This window comes from Chelonia mydas, chromosome 8 (genome assembly GCF_015237465.2).
Source record: "Chelonia mydas isolate rCheMyd1 chromosome 8, rCheMyd1.pri.v2, whole genome shotgun sequence".
Lineage (NCBI taxonomy): Eukaryota > Metazoa > Chordata > Testudines > Cheloniidae > Chelonia > Chelonia mydas.
Window position 1 is genome coordinate 63583665 of NC_057854.1, and position 16537 is coordinate 63600201.

Genomic DNA, 16537 nt, shown 5'->3' on the forward strand with positions numbered 1-16537 from the left:
CTGCTACCTCAGCCGGAACATCTAAACTGCAGTTAAGCAGCCCCTCTTGAGTCAGCTGGCATGAGGCACCTGCGGATGTCTAACTATTGTGTACGCATACCCTGAGTCAGCAAAATTCACTTAACATTTTCCAGGAAGATCAGCACCAGCTAATAAGGTGGGTGGTTTCAGGCAGCCCTAACAGCCTATACCACATAAGGGTGAATTGCCTTCAGTTTTTTATATTAAGTATCTTACACACACTCACACACACACTCTCTCTCTCTCTCATTAAAACAGTGCCATAAATGTGGATATCTTTATATATGCAAATTATATTTCTGCCCCAAAGAACTTGCAATTCTGCACGCAGTTGTTACTGTCAGTGATGGGGACTATTCACAGTAGTAAGTACTACATCTGGTAGCAAATGTTTGTAGGATTGGCCCTAATTTGGGACTTGATTCTGCACGGGGATCCCCTAGCACCGATATCTGTGCTCTTACATTGTTCCATTTTTGAAATGGATGGGATTCACACAAGAACAAATAGAAACATTAATCTCATTTCAGAATGAGGGCCTTGAGGAGAATGTCTTGATTTTGATGTCATTAATTGTTGGTTTGTTTTTTTTTAAACTTGGGACTGTGTTTACATGGAAACAATAAATGAAACATTCAGTAAGCAGTTAGTGCATAAAATATTTCATGTGTTTTTACAGTTAATTTATAATCTAGAAAAAAATCTAAAATTATCAGATAGGAAGAAGCATGACTTGCAGTTCACAAGAATTATTTTCTGAGCTTGTCATTTTGGTATTGTGTACAGTATATTAAATACAGTGTGTGAATTTGGAGTATTTATTTTTTGGGGGGGCTACTTTGAAGTAATTACTTCGAAGTAATTTTAGAAGAACTTAATAGAATAGACAGCAGGGCATGTCTTACAGAAACAGCATCTGTATCGCCATCTTTTATGACCAAATAAATACCTACTTGAATATTTTTCCTCAGATGATTTTTAGAATTTCCATATGGCAATAAATTATTTTCAGTAGCTTGAAAAGTTTTACCTGGATGGTACTTAAATATGACCTTTAGAGAACAGAACAGTTATATTATTTCCTATATTCAAATGTATTATATAATTGCACTAAATCAAAAAATCTTCAAAATATATTTCTAATTGTTAGGCTTTTGAGGCTTTATTTACTTTATTGTTAATTCTGCAACATGATAGATATTGCTTTTTTGCTGATCCTTTGCATGTATCATTGAAATATTAAGCATTGTAAATGCATGTTAGTACATGTAAATAATTCTTATTTTTGTTCATTGTTTTCGAAGGGGTGTGTATGGTGTGGGGAGGGGAGGAGAATGGCGGAAGGTCTTGAGATTCTTTCAAGTTATGGACTAATAATTGGCTTTCTCGAATTTGAGTATCAATGCAGTTTTCCCTCTAAGCAGATTTCCCCAAATCAAATCCATTTAGTTGTTGGTTCTACAAGATAAAACAGGAGACTCAGAGACCTAAAAAGAGTTTAATAACTGTTGCATGCTATCTTTTAAGTTCTGCAGTTTTCCTTCTTTTATAAGGGGTGTTGACCCACTTTTAGGCTTGTTGCATGTGCTAATTAAATCACTCATCAAAATAAAGCCATACAGTCTTAAAGGTAACTAAATCTCGTTCCCTCTGTCTCTGTGATAGATGTTTTGTGTATCATTTGCATTTTAAAGTGTTTATTGTATTAATTTCATGGTTAATGCTAACACAGTTTTTGAAATTTCTCCAATTTAGTTGGGTGAAAATTCTGGCATTCATGACCTCTCAATAAAGGTCTAATTGACATTCTGTTAAACCTCCTTTCAGTTATGTTTTGATTTGATTTTAATATTTAAATTGTAGGAAATTAGTTAGATTCTAGTTAATATTGCATTATATTATTTTGTATCCTATCCTACTAATAGGTTTACTGTTATTATAAATATTAACACTGCATAGCTACTAAGGTTTTTTAGACTCTGAAAATTAGACTTTCAAATATTCCTGAAACCTCAAAAACACTACCACTGCAGTTTTAATTGATATGCAACAAAGTAGACTTTACTAATTAAAATCAAGATGCTGTGCTTTTGCTACATGGACCTTTACATGGAAAAGTAGGTTTTACACATTTCCTTTTATTGTTCAGCGCAGCAATTGCATCCTTACAGGGTTGTAGGTTGGTGGCTTACAGTTCAAAAAAAAAAGAGAGCTGCCACCAGCCCTGAAGACAGACAGTGGGCTTTCGTCCCTCAGCCACCCCCAGAATACTAATCAGGAAAGTCAGACCCTGGAGGTCAGGGAGCAAGTCAATCATTCTAGCGATCGTCTCAGTGTGGAGGATCAAATTAGCCTGAAAAATTCAGCTGCTGGGAGGAGAGGGCGAGCAGCTGTCAGGGGCAGCAGCGAGATGCACTAATGAACCAGATGAATAGTGCAAAAGCTTGAAAATAAAAACAGGACAGTTGACATTTTTCATCTGTCAAAGCAGGAGATGCATGAAAATATAGTATTCCTGTTTTAACTCCTTAGGGGACATTTGGATTTTTTTTTAACACTGCAGCATTCAAACAAAAGTACTTTTTAATGAACACCTAGTATACAAAAATGAGTATCTGTGCATTTATTTAGAATTTCTGTATGTGTATGGATTCTATGGTTGATTTTTGTTCTTTAAGCCTGCATTTTTAACATTATTTTAAAGATAAAATATGTTGTCATGTAAATCCAGAAATTACCATTATAAGAGTAGTACATTTCTAGAATTATTTTTCTTGGGTGCAGTCTTACATTTGTCTTGGAAGTGTTAAAAAACAGTATTTTTATTTCAGGTTTATATGAAATTAATATACAAAACTAGATTAGCTTTTGTATAAAATATAATGAAAGTATATCAGATCAATTTTTTCTGATGTTTCTTTTCATGTTCGTTCCCCATAATATCAGTAATCAACAGTGCTTAGGCCATGAAAGAGTTAAAGTTATATCTGGAGGACCATAAGACAGATGAGAGCCATTTTCAGCTTGTCCTGTCCCTGCTGAAGCTCACTGAGTAGCACAGCATGGACTAGCGTGTTTCACACACACTCTGCACGTCTGGGGAATGTACACATTGTCCTTCCAAAATCAAACTTATTAGCACATGTAGAAAAGGGTGACTGACTTTGGGGCAGCATTGTGCTCAGAACAGCATTCGTGCTGCTACGGTTCAAAGATTTAGAAGATTTTGAACAGAATGCAAAGATTTTAAATGAATTTTTAAGTTAGTAAACCCGCAAACCACAGTATTTGTCTGCGCTTTAAATGTCAAGTTACAGTACTGTCTTAAAATAAATGTTAGGTTCACTAATGACATTTTTAAGTTGCTCATTTCTTTAACAGTGTTCGCCCCAAAAGGTGCTTATGTTCCTTGGTTGCACATGAAAATTGCACTGATGCCCGGAGCTTGAGGATTTTTAAAATCTTTGAGCTACTGCTACAGGATATATCTCTAATACATTGCAAGCTGCTTTTTGACTAGAATATGGCATTCCGCATAGAATTTAGACTACTTTTTTTTTTCAAGATTGCTGTCTTTTTTCAATGTGTTGTATATGAAATAACATTCTATAGCATTTTCTTAATTTTTAACTGTAATAAGGTATCTAAGTGGTGTTCCAAAGCTGCTACTGCTATCCAGTATTTAATTGTTGCTTTAGCCCATATACTTTTTCCAATTAAATAGGATGTGTAATTGTTTGTTTTCAACGGGTCTTGTGAAAGAAATGTATTTGTTTTGTTTTTGTCTTTTACATTGGGGACATGGGAGACCTTATATCTTAACAGCATAAACTGTGGCAAATAACTCAATATTACTTACACTAGATTATGGAGTATAAACCAATTATTACAGTATTGCACCATAAATTGGTCCGTTAAGTAAGCACACCGGTTTATATTAACAGTTTTAGAAGTATTGCATTAGTGCTATAAGCAGAGCAGTCAATCAAAAGTTGGTATGAAATCTTACCATTAAAATAGATTTTCGAGCAAAATGTTCCTTTTAAAAAAAATCAGTATACATTTAACTATGTACTTTTTTTATACAGATGGCTGCACTGCAGAGTCCCTTTTATGGTGACAAAATGAACTTGTACTCTCTGTGCAAGAAGATAGAACAGTGCGACTATCCACCTCTTCCTTCAGATCACTATTCAGAAGAAGTAAGTAATTTTCCTTTCCATGAGCCAGATCTTCAGCTTATGCAAACTGTCATAATTCTAGTGGAATCAATGGAGATTTGCTGGTTTATCCCATCTAAGGATCTGTCCCATGTATTTACCCGTGTTAGACCTGCCTAAATGTTAACATCTATGATGACGTTTCTGGCATTCTTTTAAAAATGATTGGGTTTAATGGTTCAAAGGAGCATGTTATTTCCTCCTTAATTTCTTTGACCTGTTCACAAAGGGTCAGTCATTCTCTATATTATGTAATGAATTAAAAAAAAAAATTACTCACAAGTACCATCGAGACAGTTGACTTTTCCAGAATACATGATACGTGCTGCATGCTGTAATGGGATTGAACCTTATATCTATATTATGTGTTTCTAAAAGCACAGTTATAGGGGTTATGTGGCACAATACATTGGTGAACTAGCAGATTTAGATGACAATAAACATGGATTAAGTTGCTAGTAAAAATGAGTTTAGGTCCCCACCTGATCCCAAATTATCCCTATTACAAATTTTACCGCACAATTTGACACTCTTCAAAAGAGAGTGACCAATGCCTATAGTAACCGGGGATTTTCAAGTTAGGGTTGGAGAAGCATACCAAGAATATTCCCCCACAATGGCTGGCTCAAACCAATGCTAATAGTTTTTCACTAGCATCAGTGCACCAGATTTTGTTTTGTTTTGTTTTGTTTTGTTTTTAAAAGGTCGTAAAATAAAAGGAAAGCAAAAGGAGAGGGCAAAATAAATTCACATATTTTTTCTAAACCATCATGATCTCACATGAGAAAAATGTGTATTTGTTAATGTACTGAAATTCAGTATTGAAATACTTTCCCACTTTGAAACAAATGGAGCAAAGTGATAAAAGCTGCAAACCAGAGAAGAGGTATTAGCAACTTGTTCTAATTTTATTCAGTCTCCATGAATTAAAATTGTGTTGAAAATGCATATAAACACTTCATCTGAAATATTTTTAATAAACATAAAGCTTTGTGCTACTTTGCTTAAGGAATGGAAGTTGTAATTCTGCACCTTGAATCTATTGTTTTCAAAGACAGGGACTATTAATAAAAGATTGCTGTCCGGTTTCTTTTTGTTTTGTCTTATTTATGGGGACAATTTTTTTCCTCTGTGAATAAAATTGGACTTAAAAAAGATAATTAGAATGCCTTTATGAAGGATGTAATGGTGATCTATCTGTTATGTAGTTTATGCAGTACGTCTCTGGCTTTCCAATTAATTGTTTTACATTGGCTATTTTTAATTATTATTTTTTTTAGGACACAAATATGGCAGTTCATATAACCAACTTCAGAACTGGAGATCTAGAAATACAGTAGGGTGTGAACAGTAATGCAAAATGATAGCAAAAATGTCAGGGGCCGTTCTTTGTTGTGTCATTCATGCTGTCTTCCTTTTTCTATGAAGCGCATGAATATTTCACATATCGGCATCCTCATCCTCTATTCTTCTTGACTAATTTTCAGACTGTCTGAATTTGCATTTCACATGGTAGCTGATTAGGAGATGCCGAGTGCAGCAGTGAAGCCTCAGCAGGCGGTTACCATGGTGACCTTCAGCAGGATTTTAATGATGATACCACTAGTGGTTCGTTGAAGTTGGCCTGCCTGCAGGGCTACTTCACTGCAGCTAAGTGTGAAGTTGGATATGCGGATTCTCAGCCAAGGGGCAAATATCAAAGTCTGGCCCAGATAGAAGGTCTTAGAGTGGGAAAGGGAAATAGATTCCACCTTTTACTTACTCTGTATAATTTCCAGTTTGAAAAGCGATACAAAGCAAAACATGTTATATTTTCCTCATTACAAAATAGATGTGCTCACGCACACGGGATAAATCAGTTGTTTTTAAAATCATTTGGAGTACTACTGTTTTGTGACAAACTAAAAGAGCAAGAGCTACAATACCCTTTATAAATATAGGAAAGAATTACTTAACAAAAGGAGTGAAATACATATAAAGTATTAAGAGACTGTAATAATGTTACTTTGATCTATTGTGACATAAAGAATCTTGCCTAGTATAAAAATCTTTGAAAAATTGCCATGTTAGTAAATTATTTTTTTCTTAAAAATGTAGCTTTTATCATGAATGAAAATACTGTGCAGACTTGGAACTGCTGAAGAAGAAACAAACGGACTAAGTATTATATGTCAGATTATAGTGATGTCCTTTTCTTCTGCACTAGAAAATTTAGACCTCAGACCTTTATCCAGGTTGGAAGTGCACTCAGTTGAGCAGTAAAGTTTAGAGATTACTGAACTGCTGAAGCCCACTTGAATGCCTGATGTTCTGTAAAAATTAATTTGATAAAGGAATACATTCTTTATGCCCCTGTTTGTGCATACTCTCAAACAGGAGTATAAACACTAGTTACAAAATGTAAGGAATGTTAAAATACATTTCCTGTACACTAATTTTAATTAGTTCTGTGATAAAACTCACATTTAAAATTTAAGTAATTTATTGCAGGGCTGATTTTTATTTTAATGAACAGCATCTGTATTCTGAGACCATAGCTTCATAGAAAGTTATCCAAAGATACACATGTTGGTAGATTTTCAATTTTGTATCTTTGTCCACATTTCTCATAGCTGTAAAGTGCTGACCAATAAAATTGCAGTAGAAGTTGTGACATAGTTCCCCAGAAGTAGAATCACAAACCAAGATTTTCAGGTGGCTAGTAACTTTGGGTATCACAATTTTGGGGTTTCCAACTGTTGGAATACCTTAAAGATGTCTGATTTTTTCAGGCAGTGGGGTCTGTTGTGAAAGTGAGTATCCTTCATGGTGCCTCCAGTTGGACAACCAGAATCACTAACCATTGTTAAAATCATGGCCACAGCATCTAGCACAAAGCCTTGCTTTGTGTGTTGGGGAGTGGCAAAGAACTTTATATCCTGGTTTAGGTCCCTTTGTGATTTGTCAAGAGTACATGACCAGCAATCCTAACTGATAGGGATTCCATACACTCCTCAGTGATGCCCAAGCAGTATTTAAGCTGAAAAAAAGCCAGCAGATCCAGAGTTGCAGTATTCTCTGCTAGTTTGCCTACCTGCACTGACAGAGTAGGCAGCAAGAATTGCTCCTGCTCTGAACGAGAACAATTTTTTCAAATTTAAAACTGGAGTCTTTACCAAAATTTCAGGTTTTCAGTGCAAAGGTCTTCCCTGTCATAGGTTTTAGTCTTTTTTTTTTTTTTTTTTTTTTTTTTTCTGGCTTGAGGGACATTTATTTATTTGGTGGCTGACAAACCTGTTAAAGCTTAAGAAAATATGTGCTACTGCTCCCTGTCAGGCTAAGCTCCAGGCTAAAGGCAGTCACTGTGCTAAGTGCACAGAGGAAGCTAAGCAGCATAATCAGCCAAAGAAGGATGCAGCGGGGAGATGCAACAGGAGGTCCCTTCAGCTCAGTCACAACCATGAACTGCCTTCAGCACAGAGCCTGATGGCCATCCAGTGCCTGACAGGACAACATTGCTATCCCTTCAGTATAGCCTTCTGACATTAAAATCCTAGGGTTTAGTCAATCTCTGCTGTTCATCCTTAGTTTTATGAGAACCAGAGGGCTTGACAGAGGCTTCCCTTAATTATTGAAATAGATACTCCTGGCGGTGGGAAAAGAAGCCAGAATCCTGTGTCAGGCAGTCTAGCGACAACTCTGTCTCCTTTCCTTTCACAAAAAGTTGGTATAACAATTCTTATGTTCCTGTGTTTACAAAATGCTTCATGGTCATAGCATTTTTCCTGTGCAGGATGAGAATGAATATTTTACTTTTTCCACATGATTGGTTATTCAAGGATGACACTGAGCAAGAACTCCAAGAATCAGTGTGTGCCACCATCATGATGTTGGGCACTTGTCATGAACCCTGGTGACTCCACAGTCCCAGTTTGTTCTTAAAGTACAGATGAACCCTAGTAGACACAGCTCAACTCTGAGCTTTTCTGGCCCAGGACAGGTTCTTGATCTGTCAGAAAAGATTTGTCAGATCCAGCAATTATGAGCAAGGATCAAGCTGTAAATACAGATTCTTGACCCAAAGTATGTTTTTTTTTGTGGTATCCATAATATGGCTTCATATTAAAGCAATCTCAGTGGGCCCACAGTTTATCATTGATCTCAAGGCGCCTGGACACGTGGACTATATTGAATGGACAGATAACTCCTACATGTACTGACTTGTTGGTGGCCCAGGGCTACCATCCCATTTCTGAAGGTTCGCATTTCTCCGAACCAAACTGCAGTAGCCACAGGTGTATTCTGACTCGGATGTGGGGAATACATACAAAGGAGCTTTGCACAAAAGGGACATGGTCTTTTCAGGAAGCTTCCTTACAAACATTTTCTAGAAATAAGGCAATTCTTTTATACACTTAAAAATGTATATATGAATATATATGTATGAATGTATATATATCCAGAGATATGAAATTGCAAAAGGTGGACAGTCAGGACACCACATTCCACATATATTTGAAAATACTTATAAACAATTGAGGCTATAAAGGATGGTTAGGGCTAAAAACATAGCTGATCAGTGGTGCCATATTGGTCCTCCTGAGGAGTGAATCTCCATGTCCACTTCTGAAGCTTTGTACTATTATATAATATGTGGTGTGTTAACAGTAGTAATTTCACAGGAAGATGTCATTATAACTGTACCAAAATTCTGGGGCCGAAATATGCACTTTCAGGTAGATAGAAGTTTAGCTTGCTTAAGAAATTAATAAAAATATCACGTAGTCAGGCAGGGGTTGTGAATCTGAGGGGGCAAAATTTACCATCCTTTCGTCAGCTTCTGAGATAAACACCTCCATGCATAGTGAGCAGTTTGAAAGAAGGATAGAGTGACCTTCCTGAGCAAGGCTCCCTACACTTTCATATTTAAATCTCCCTTAAAGACAAACTTCTGTTATGTTTCCTATAGTGAGTCTACTTGACATATATTAAATGAAAAAGAATAAAAGAACATGATGTTTTTCATTCCCCTACTCATAGCTATATATGCCCCAATCCTTCAAGGACTTAGGCATGACTTGATGCACTATGAGAAGTCCTACTGATGTCTCACAGGGTGAATTAAGCATATTTGTAAATTTTTGCAGGATCAGGGCCATATTTTGTAAGAGATTACATTTGATATCCTTATATTTTTCTTACAAATGGGGTTTACTTACAGGGTTCTTTTTGCAGGGCCCGGGGCTCAATTCCTTTGCAGTTTTCTTCCGGTTGGTCTTGTATGCTGGCTGAGCTGCTCTGCATTTGGCCTGGCTAATTTGCTGATCTCCCTGCCCTGTTGCTCATGATCTGTCCCTCCTATTTATTCCATGTGGGATTTTAGACTCTCTTCTTATATCTTTTGCATTGCAGAAAGGCAATTTTTTATGATTAAAAAATAGATTTATATTTTATGAACCTCAGCATTCCTGATGATTTAGCCCAATTGTTCATGGAACAGAGCTCTGAATATTGGCTGTGAGAAGCGGTACAATTTCTTTTAAGTTCCCATGATTAGTATAGTTGAAGTGTCTGTGTATTTATAAGAGTCTATTACCAAATTTACTGCAATACATTTTTGTTAAAAAAAAAAAAAAAATCCTCTCTAATCTTTAAATGGACCACTACATTTTCAACACTAACTTAAATGTATCACCCCAAAGTATTTTGCATTTAACAAAATATTGAAATTCTTGTCAGTGAAATTAACTTTCTGTATACTGTATAGGTGTCATCAAATGAAAAAAAAAATTACCGTACATAGATGTGACGTTAAGTTTGAAAATTTAAGTGTCCAGAACTCAGAAAATATAAACATTAAGTACAATATTGTTAAGTTATTGCTTGAATTTTCTGACTCCTGTGCATTTAGTTCATATAATTTAACATCCTTTTTGGGTTTTTTAAAGAGATTTGTGGCCAGTGCATTTATTGTGCCATTGCTGTATGAAAGCATATTTGAATATGCAGTTTATTATTCCTTTGAATAATCATGAGGGTAAAGGAGCCACTGTTCTTGGTGCCTGGCAGAGGTTCCAGAAGGCTGTATTTGGTGCAGTAATCACAACTATAGTTTTACAGTAATTGTACCTGCATATATTATATAGAAGTACTTTTGATGGTAAGGATGCCTTGGAGGATTTGACAAAATGTCAGGGAGGATCAAAAATTTGTGACTGTGGTAAGGAGATTCAGAAGGGTTTGACACAGTTGTTAGGAGAAAAGTATAGCAGGAATTTTGTATCTGGTAATTGCTGGTAAGGGCTAGTATTCTAATTATCAGTCTCTAGGGAAACAGGTTCCAGAGTGCACACTGCCTTGGAGAATATGCAAAATTTGAAATAGATGACAAATTTGCTCCATCTGAAAGGTCACTAGACTGACTGGATACCATCTAATGTCACTGAAAGGAATTGTGGAGGGGAGAAGAATCCTAACCATTTTCCACCTTCCAAATAGCAACAGGGAGTACCTTGAAGTTCCAGTAGCCTTTCTCTTGTATCCCAGGCCATCTGTTTCTAAATTTATGGACTCTGAGGGGCTCAATGGACTCTGGGGCTTGTCATGAACATAATGTGTAGTCTAATAATAGAGATGTATGTGCTCCCGGATAGAGGCATTCTTGTGTATGTTTCTGTCTGGAAGTTGTGCACTTAATTCAATAAGAAAAAAGAATAGAGCCTAATGTAGAGACCTTTGAAGTGTTCATTTCATGACAAACTTTCTGTATAGATCTAGTCAATACCGTGATTCAATTTCAGCATTTTAGAATATAAGGCCTCAGACAACACACACACGTCATACTATTTAATTCATACAAGTAGTTCAAAATAGGACTACATGTATGTATAAAGTTACTCATGTGTGCACAGGATAGGGGCCTAAATCTGGTATTCACTTTCCCTGAGGAAGTACAATAAAATGTCATAAAAGTGAAATGATTACCTGGTTTATATAGTAAATCTGAATGCAGTCCTGCCACACTTCCACAGTTTCAGCCACTCTTACTTAATTTAGGAACTTGAGAATGCACTACTAACACTTGTCAACTGGTATTATTTATTGGCTTTCTTATACATTATTGTTTTCCTTTTTTTCTAGCTGCGACAATTAGTTAACATATGCATCAACCCGGATCCAGAGAGGCGACCAGACATAGCCTATGTCTATGACGTAGCGAAACGTATGCATGCGCACACTGCAAGCAGCTAAATAGACAAAAGATCATGAAGAAAAGAACCAGAAATTTTCAAGTATTTTTGTGCAAATCTTCCCACCCCTTTTTCATCTGTTACATAAATGTAGTTATTCAGAACAGACTGATGTGCTTTAAATTGTGAACAAGTTTACACACAAGCTTCCTGAGGTGTTTTTTTTACCAATTTGTAGTTAAAAATATAGGTTTAATGGTAAATAAAAAAACAGATTTAAAATGTAAAGTATACTATGGAAAATAGTGGGTCCTGACAGCTTTAAAAATAGTGATTTCAAATGTATTTTCCTGTTAATAACAAAATTGCATTCAATTGGGAGTTCAATTCTAAAACATCATAGCACTGCAGTTTTGCACAATATGGATATTAGGCTTATTACCATGAAACAAAATGTTTGAATCTTTCTCACTTTTTATAACTTATGGAAGTTATGAATCAACACAATTAATGAGTTTATTTTAATTTTTGTTCTACTAGGGAAATAATTGTAAGAGAATTTTTTGTATTTTGTACTGAGTTGTTCGTAGTTCGCAGTTTATCTTCTCAAGATAAATGAAGATGGAAACCATCTGATTAGGTGTTTTGCTGAAATGGCAACTGTTAAATGTGAAAAAAAGTTTTTTGGCAAAATTGTCAGACACTGAAAAATCTCTGTAACTTGTCCCTTTTCTTTGTGTTGTTGTGGCTTAAATGAACCCTGAAAATTGGCTTTAAGGGTTTGGTTTGGCCAGGTTAAACCCCATACCTGCAATTTGATTTGTATGGCTTGACCAACATAGCTGTGCAGCACTTCGTTGACTTCAGTGGGTCTGTGCACAGTCAGATCCTAAAACCCTTGCAGCTTCCTGTTGTGGTAAATCGGGTTTTTCTGCACAGGCACATGACTGTCTGAACAGGCCTGTTTGAAGGATGAGGGCCTTAAGTTACAACTCCCTAGGGATTTCTGTTTGTGGTGGTGTTTCTAGATTTTGTTTTTAAATCCTTTGGATGACCTTATACTACTATATTTTTAATTCCTTTTAAAAATACTTTTTTAATCCAATGCCTATTGCACAAAATACAGTTGTGCACTGTTATACAAACATATGTTTCATAAAATACCTGATTTTGTTATCTACCCTATCTTTTATTTTATTGGCCCTAAAAACATGGTTTTATATGCTATAAAAATAACTTTAACTTTTGTATTTAAAGAAAAAAAAATCAGTGCTGCTTTATTTGTGCAGTCAGTATATTTGTTGATTATACGTTTAAAATGGTATCATTTCACCAATATTTTATCTGAGTTCAAAAGTAAGTTCAAAATATGTTGGTTACACTTTATATTGGTCACTGTGTATGCATGAAGGATTTATTTTATTCGGAAGTGAAAGTAAGTACACACCAATACATTGTACCTATAAATGCTGATAAAAATTGAGGTCTAATTTCTCAGAATTTCAAGACCATATTTTTAAACAAACACATAAAGCTGTCAAAGTGTTTCATTGCTGCGAGGTTGACAATGATAATTGTATTGATACCAGCTTTATTGTTGAGATGTAGTTAGTTTAAATCTTTTTTGATAGAAAAAGTCAGGAAAAAGTAAAAATTCAGTACTTACATGTAAATATTGGATCTGTATACATTAAGTTCACTATGCATTCAACATTTATATCTGTTGTTTTTCCACATTTCCTTTATTAAACAAGTTTGCATAGACAGTGAAATGAACACTGTGCAGCAATAGTTCTGTTTCTTTGGTCGGACACTTCATTTCATTTGACATAATTCATAAACAATAAGAACCCAGCTATAGATTTATAGACAAGTTTCAACACATAGAAAAGTTTTTAAATGTTAAGAAATGACATTCTATTGAAACCTATTTGTTTTTAAAAATGTAGTATTTTTTTATGTATCTGGGTCAGATCCTTAGCTGCTTGAAACTGGTGTAGCTGCATTGATTTAAATCAGCTGAGAATCTGGGCTCTGATTTAGTGACAAAACTGCTTTATTGTAGGATGAATCCTTGGTTTTTCATCTAGCTGTTGTGTGTGTATTGAATGTAATCTTTTGGGGCTGCATTGAGACTACTATGATGAGTAAAAATAGCCATCTGTAAATGTTGGCAGGATTGGGCCCACGTCTTGCCTATCTCTGTCTGGCAACCTTTACGCTGATCTTCCATTGAATATATCAATTAATTTACTAGTTCTTGGTGACTATTATGTTCCATAAGATTTGAAATTAAATGAAATAGTTTGTACTAAAACAGGGAACAGAGTAGTATTTGCTCGACCATCAGCAATAGCTGTTACTATGCAAAATTATTCAAGTCATTATTTTAATCTGTTCCGTTTCTGATAAACAACATTTACAAAGATTGAAAAAATTGTACACAGCAAAGTTATTTCTATAAGAGAGTCTGTTTATTTTAACCTCTACTTAGGTCAAATATGCACATCACTTTTCCTAAAGAAACTAATATTTTAGGCAAAAAATATTTCTGGAAGGCTGTATGGTAAGAAAATTATGGGAATAGTTGAGTTAGAAAATACACCTAAAAAATGCTAAGGCTTTTTTTAAAAAAAAAATTGATGATTTAACTTTACGTTGAGTAAAATAAGTAATTCTTATTTTAAAAGCATTAAAATAATGGGATAGAGATGATGCAGTTAAATCTTAGGTGTTGCAAACAATTACCCAATGAAGATGAAAATGCTGGACAGCCTAGTGCATATATTAAAGTTTACAAAGGGTAAATGAAGCTTACCTCTGTTTAAGGGTCAGGTTCAACAACTTACTCACCTTAAATAGTACTTAATGTATATACATAGAACTACCATGTAAGTAAAGACTGTAGAATCTATCCCTTAATAAAGTGCCTGACAGCGTATGAGAATTATAAATATAGTAAAATTATTACAACCATTTCTTGAATGCCTTACCATTTAAATAGCTTCTATTACAAAACACCATTCTAGTTGCCACATACTGTAGGTATTGTTAACATTTACCATGATATTTATTTTACCGGTTGCATTAAATGCTTTTCCTTTTAAATGAGTATTACATTATAACCAAAAATGTGTAATTATTCTCTGCCTTATATTTCAATAATACTGTAATATTGTCTTCCTTTGTGAAATACGGTATTTAGTTGTTCTTTGAACACCCTTGCTGAGAAGTCTGCTCTTGGTTTTTAAACTACTTTGCTGTACAATATTCTAATATAAATAAAACATACAAAAATTAAATATAATGTAAAAATCATAGCACTTCCATGATAGTTTTCGGAGCCTTTCCTGTTGTGGATAGGTAACATCTAGTAATATACATATCTTGTGAATAATCTATTACTGCCAGTAATTGATTATAGATGAGAGTTATTGAGTGGTGCAAGAGAAAGTTTTAAAAATCTTTATAACATATATCAGAAGTGCAGAAAATATTACAGCAGGCATGTTCATGATTGCACAAATGTAATGCTTTTAGCTAATACTTTTTAAAGAGTATTTTTAAATGAGGGTGTATCTGAAAATCATAAAAATAAGTACATGTATCATAAAAAGGCATTAAAGCCCCTATCCTGCAAGCTACTGCATGTGGGTGGATCCTTCTGCCTTCATGGAGTTCTATTGATTTCAATGGGCTGCTTGTGCACACAGGTTGAATAAATGGTAACTGCTGTACAGTGTATGCAAATAACATCTCTTTATTCAACACACCAATTAGACCTTTATATTTCACTGTTCTGTATTGCAAATTAGTGTGCTTTATTTCTTTTCTGTACAGTTCAGTTGTTCAGATATTAATAAGATTGGTAGTCTGATCATTTAAGTGTTTCTTTTTAATGGATAGGAATTTTACAAAATATGGCAGATGTATTAAAAAAAAGTAAGTGTCTGAGAAGGCTTGTGTTTCATTAATGTACATAATACAGATAGCCCTAAAAGGTAAAAGTCTTGGTAGCTGCTTGAAAGTGGGGGAGGTCGTGGTACCGCCTGTACCCAGTGTGGTTTTCTGCAGCAACCCTCCACTCCCCCAATCTCCACTTTAGTTGCTACAAAGTATTGTTGGATTACGGACAAGGCGAAAAAAAGCAAGGGGACTGAGTTTGGTGCTGAGTGGAAAGCGCTGTGATTTACAGAACTGGGTTAGCAGGCTCTGGAAGTGAATTCAGGAAGGCTCATAATTTACTAGTTGAACTAGAGTGTATCTGTCAGAAAAGCATCCAATCTTGATTTAAAAATGGCCAGTGATGGAGTATCCACCAGGATCCTTGGTAAATTGTTCAAATGGTTAATTACTCTCTCAATTAAAACTTCACACCTTATTTCTAGTCTGAATTTGTCTAGTTTCAACTTCCACTCACTGGATTTTGTTAAACCTTTGTCTGCTAGATTAAAGAGCCCTCTATCATCAGATTCTGTTCCCCACATAGGTACTTATGCACTGTGATTAAATGGCCCCTTAATGTTCTCTGTGATAAATTAAATAGATGGAACTCCTTGAGAGTGAGGGGACTGTACGTTCTTGAAATGTGGGGACTGGTGCTAGTTTGGGAGATAGGCTTCTGGGTGGTGGATTTTAGATCACTGATCTCTCCATTAGTTGTAAATTTCGTATAACAATCAGTATCCTAGGCCAATCCAACCACTTGTAATCCCTGTATCTAATCAGTAAGGAAGTTTCATATTCCTAAACTCCTTTGTCAATGAGCCCAAATGTGTGGCTGCCCAAACCTTGCTTCCAGAATCACCCTGCAAAGCTGAGATCCTGTATTTAAAAAACAACAAAACAAAACAAAAAATGTGGGGGTGGGGAACATAACGGTACACTGGCTGTTCACAGTGGTTTACTTTTTATTTATTATAGCTTTTGAACATGCAATAAGTATGGATCTCCCAAGCCTCAATCTGAGCCATTCCCTGAGCCATGTCCTTTCCTTTTGCCTGTTCCCTTACTTTTCTGCTCACCCCTGAGGTACTATTGCAAGTATTATTCTACTCCCCCCCCCCCACCACTCCCTGCATTCCCCTTGGCTTCATATCTCCTGCTTCCTCTTGAAGTCTGGCACAA

At 35.4% G+C, this 16537-nt stretch overlaps 1 protein-coding gene across 8 annotated transcripts in view; it reads left to right on the top strand.

Annotated features, from left to right (window-relative positions):
- The window catches only part of NEK7 (NIMA related kinase 7), a 127151-nt gene extending 111790 nt beyond the window's left edge, over positions 1–15361 (top strand). For all 8 annotated transcript variants that reach the window (XM_037908000.2, XM_037908004.2, XM_037908002.2 and 5 more), the window contains 2 exons: positions 4110–4223; positions 11361–15361. In XM_037908000.2, the coding sequence (XP_037763928.1) occupies positions 4110–4223; positions 11361–11471 (225 nt within the window). In that variant the 3' untranslated portion in view covers positions 11472–15361. The remainder of the gene's footprint in view (positions 1–4109; positions 4224–11360) is intronic.
- The last annotated feature ends 1176 nt before the right edge of the window (positions 15362–16537 follow it).